The 5000-nt window shown below is 55.3% G+C and overlaps 1 protein-coding gene across 1 annotated transcript in view; it reads right to left on the reverse strand.

Moving 5' to 3' along the window:
* LOC134080906 (transmembrane protein 151B) overlaps positions 1-5000 on the reverse strand; it is a 25244-nt gene that overhangs the window by 4533 nt on the left and 15711 nt on the right. Inside the window, exon 2 of the mRNA XM_062537519.1 lies at positions 2859-3314. Coding sequence (XP_062393503.1) covers positions 2859-3314 — 456 coding nt within the window. The remainder of the gene's footprint in view (positions 1-2858; positions 3315-5000) is intronic.

Raw genomic sequence — 5000 nt, forward strand, 5'->3', positions numbered from 1 at the left:
GTGTGCGGCGCACGTAGTGGTAGCTGATGTGTGTGTGTGTGTGTGTGTGTGTGTGTGTGTGTGTGTGTGTGTGTGTGTACCTGCGTGGTGTGGTGTATGCGTCTCCGTTGCGGTAGCGCGTGACCTGGCGTGTGCGGCGCACGTAGTGGTAGCTGATGTGTGTGTGTGTGTGTGTGTGTGTGTGTGTGTGTGTGTGTGTGTGTGTGTGTGTGTGTGTGTACCTGCGTGGTGGTGTATGCGTCTCCGTTGCGGTAGCGTGTGACCTGGCGTGTGCGGCGCACGTAGTGGTAGCTGATGTGTGTGTGTGCGTGTGTGTGTGTGTGTGTGTGTGTGTGTGTGTGTGTGTGTGTGTGTGTGTGTGTGTGTACCTGCGTGGTGGTGTATGCGTCTCCGTTGCGGTAGCGTGTGACCTGGCGTGTGCGGCGCACGTAGTGGTAGCTGATGTGTGTGTGTGTGTGTGTGTGTGTGTGTGTGTGTGTACCTGCGTGGTGGTGTATGCGTCTCCGTTGCGGTAGCGTGTGACCTGGCGTGTGCGGCGCACGTAGTGGTAGCTGATGTGTGTGTGTGTGTGTGTGTGTGTGTGTACCTGCGTGGTGGTGTATGCGTCTCCGTTGCGGTAGCGCGTGACCTGGCGTGTGCGGCGCACGTAGTGGTAGCTGATGTGTGTGTGTGTGTGTGTGTGTGTGTGTGTGTGTGTACCTGCGTGGTGGTGTATGCGTCTCCGTTGCGGTAGCGCGTGACCTGGCGTGTGCGGCGCACGTAGTGGTAGCTGATGTGTGTGTGTGTGTGTGTGTGTGTGTGTGTGTGTGTGTGTACCTGCGTGGTGGTGTATGCGTCTCCGTTGCGGTAGCGTGTGACCTGGCGTGTGCGGCGCACGTAGTGGTAGCTGATGTGTGTGTGTGTGTGTGTGTGTGTGTGTACCTGCGTGGTGGTGTATGCGTCTCCGTTGCGGTAGCGTGTGACCTGGCGTGTGCGGCGCACGTAGTGGTAGCTGATGTGTGTGTGTGTGTGTGTGTGTGTGTGTGTGTGTACCTGCGTGGTGGTGTATGCGTCTCCGTTGCGGTAGCGTGTGACCTGGCGTGTGCGGCGCACGTAGTGGTAGCTGATGTGTGTGTGTGTGTGTGTGTGTGTGTGTGTGTGTGTACCTGCGTGGTGGTGTATGCGTCTCCGTTGCGGTAGCGCGTGACCTGGCGTGTGCGGCGCACGTAGTGGTAGCTGATGTGTGTGTGTGTGTGTGTGTGTGTGTGTGTGTGTGTGTGTACCTGCGTGGTGGTGTATGCGTCTCCGTTGCGGTAGCGCGTGACCTGGCGTGTGCGGCGCACGTAGTGGTAGCTGATGTGTGTGTGTGTGTGTGTGTGTGTGTGTGTGTGTGTGTGTGTGTGTGTGTGTACCTGCGTGGTGGTGTATGCGTCTCCGTTGCGGTAGCGCGTGACCTGGCGTGTGCGGCGCACGTAGTGGTAGCTGATGTGTGTGTGTGTGTGTGTGTGTGTGTGTACCTGCGTGGTGGTGTATGCGTCTCCGTTGCGGTAGCGTGTGACCTGGCGTGTGCGGCGCACGTAGTGGTAGCTGATGTGTGTGTGTGTGTGTGTGTGTGTGTGTATGTGTGTGTGTGTGTGTACCTGCGTGGTGGTGTATGCGTCTCCATTGCGGTAGCGTGTGACCTGGCGTGTGCGGCGCACGTAGTGGTAGCTGATGTGTGTGTGTGCGTGTGTGTGTGTGTGTGTGTGTGTGTGTGTGTGTGTGTGTGTGTGTGTGTGTGTGTGTACCTGCGTGGTGGTGTATGCGTCTCCGTTGCGGTAGCGTGTGACCTGGCGTGTGCGGCGCACGTAGTGGTAGCTGATGTGTGTGTGTGTGTGTGTGTGTGTGTGTACCTGCGTGGTGGTGTATGCGTCTCCGTTGCGGTAGCGTGTGACCTGGCGTGTGCGGCGCACGTAGTGGTAGCTGATGTGTGTGTGTGTGTGTGTGTGGTGTGTGTGTGTGTACCTGCGTGGTGGTGTATGCGTCTCCGTTGCGGTAGCGTGTGACCTGGCGTGTGCGGCGCACGTAGTGGTAGCTGATGTGTGTGTGTGTGTGTGTGTGTGTGTGTGTGTGTGTGTACCTGCGTGGTGGTGTATGCGTCTCCGTTGCGGTAGCGTGTGACCTGGCGTGTGCGGCGCACGTAGTGGTAGCTGATGTGTGTGTGTGTGTGTGTGTGTGTGTGTGTGTGTGTGTGTGTGTGTGTGTGTGTGTGTACCTGCGTGGTGGTGTATGCGTCTCCGTTGCGGTAGCGTGTGACCTGGCGTGTGCGGCGCACGTAGTGGTAGCTGATGTGTGTGTGTGTGTGTGTGTGTGTGTGTGTGTGTGTACCTGCGTGGTGGTGTATGCGTCTCCGTTGCGGTAGCGTGTGACCTGGCGTGTGCGGCGCACGTAGTGGTAGCTGATGTGTGTGTGTGTGTGTGTGTGTGTGTGTACCTGCGTGGTGGTGTATGCGTCTCCGTTGCGGTAGCGTGTGACCTGGCGTGTGCGGCGCACGTAGTGGTAGCTGATGTGTGTGTGTGCGTGTGTGTGTGTGTGTGTGTGTGTGTGTGTGTGTGTGTGTGTGTGTGTGTGTGTGTGTACCTGCGTGGTGGTGTATGCGTCTCCGTTGCGGTAGCGTGTGACCTGGCGTGTGCGGCGCACGTAGTGGTAGCTGATGTGTGTGTGTGTGTGTGTGTGTGTGTGTGTGTGTGTGTGTACCTGCGTGGTGGTGTATGCGTCTCCGTTGCGGTAGCGCGTGACCTGGCGTGTGCGGCGCACGTAGTGGTAGCTGATGTGTGTGTGTGTGTGTGTGTGTGTGTGTGTGTGTGTGTGTGTGTGTGTGTGTGTGTGTGTGTGTGTACCTGCGTGGTGGTGTATGCGTCTCCGTTGCGGTAGCGTGTGACCTGGCGTGTGCGGCGCACGTAGTGGTAGCTGATGGCCTTCCACCAGATGCAGGGTGTGGCCTGCTGCAGCCGCTGCACACGCTCGTACACCTGCGCCGTCTCCACCTGCGGCAGGTGCGCCGTCTTGGAGTAGCAGTGCCAGCACTCCACCAGGTAGACGATGTAGAGCATGGCCAGGAAGGCCACGGGGATGTAGACGTAGCCGTTGGAGCACGGGCTGTCCAGGTAGACGCGCGCCGCGTCGCCGTAGAAGTAGGCGTGGCCTTGGTCGTCGGCCGCCATGACGGCCACGCGGTACAGAGAGCACCAGCCCAGCGTGCAGAAGCAGCCGATCATCAGCAGCGTCAGCAGCAGGCATTTCCAGTGCGACTCCCGACACAGCGAGCCGCCCAGGGACTGCTTCAGGGGCCGCTGCTACAGGGGGGGAGAGGGAGAACGGGAATGTCAGTAGAGGAACAGGGAGGATGGGAATGCCGGCACAGAATACAGGGAGGATGGGAGTGTCAGTAGAGGAACAGGGAGGATGGGAATGTTGGCACAGGACACACAGAGAAAGGGAATGTCTGTAGAGGAGCAGGGAGGATGGGAATGTCAGTAGAGGAACAGGGAGAACGGGAATGTCAGTAGAGGAACATGGGAGGATGGGAATGCCGGCACAGAATACAGGGAGGATGGAAGTGTCAGTAGAGGAACAGGTTGGATGGGAATGCCGGCACAGAATACAGGGAGGATGGGAGTGTCAGTAGAGGAACAGGGAGGATGGGAATGTTGGCACAGGACACACAGAGAATGGGAATGTCAGTAGAGGAACAGGGAGGATGGGAATGTCGGCACAGAACACAGGGAGGATGAGAGTGTCAGTAGAGGAACAGGGAGGATGGGAATATCAGAGGAGGAACAGGGAGAATGGGAATGTTGGTAGAGGAGACAGAGAGGATGGGAATGTCAATAGAGGAGACAGGGAGAATGGGAATGTTGGTAGAGGACACACAAAGGGATAGGAGCAAGCTTCATTTTGTCTCTTTTTAGTTTCCTAGAGTGCTGAACTGAACTTGTACCTTTATAAAAGAGGGGAGAAATTACTATAATAGAGGCACAGTGTAGAGCCCTGCGCGGGACTGTTTTCTTCATCCCAATCCCGCCCGCATCATCAGAAATTCTGATCATTACCGCCCGCACCCGCGGAGTGTGTGTTACAGTCCCGCCCGCACCCGCCCGCAATGTATATGTTTAGTCCCGCCCTCTCCCGCGAAATTCTGATAATTTATGCCCGCACTGTAATAGACATGCATTGATTTTGTATCTTCTCCCGTCCCGCAAGAGAAAAAAAACAGCTGCTTGAATAGAAAACAACTGTGTTTGAATGACCGTTACCATCAGAAACACACACACACACACACACACAAGGCTAGAACTTTGTTTAATCATTAGGCTATAAAAACTCAGTTTGCACCATTACACGCACATAGCCAGAATATAGACTGTGTTCAGTTAAAAAAAAAAAAAAAAAAAAAAAGTCCCAGTCCCAGTCCCAATGCAGTCCTCTAGCACAGTGACAATGGGAATGTGTAGACACACAGGGATAATGGGAATATTAGTAGAGGCACAGGGAGAATGGGGATATCGGTAGTGGCACAGGGAGAAATGGGAATATCGGTAGTGGCACAGGTAGCATGGGAATGTCAGCTTGGCTGAAGAGCTGCTATCAGAGTGTCAGAAAGAGCACCAGAGAGAAAAGTGAATGAGTCTCCAATGACAGGGAGGTGGCTGGGCTGAGGGGGCAGATATGAACTCATATGGCACCCAGACAAACAGACAGCACGTATGCACTCATGAGACAGACAGACAGACAGACAGACAGCACATATGCACTCATAAGACAGACAGACAGCACGTATGCACTCATAAGACAGACAGACAGCACGTATGCACTCATAAGACAAACAGACAGACAGCACGTATGCATTCATAACTTATGAATGCATACGTGCTGTCTGTCTGTCTGTCTTATGAATCATAAGACAGACAGACAGTCAGCACGAAGGCATTCATAAGACCCAATTCACACTAAAGATACGAGACGAAACCGGTGCAGAAGGA

This window comes from Sardina pilchardus, chromosome 5 (genome assembly GCF_963854185.1).
Source record: "Sardina pilchardus chromosome 5, fSarPil1.1, whole genome shotgun sequence".
In the NCBI taxonomy this organism is placed as follows: domain Eukaryota; kingdom Metazoa; phylum Chordata; class Actinopteri; order Clupeiformes; family Clupeidae; genus Sardina; species Sardina pilchardus.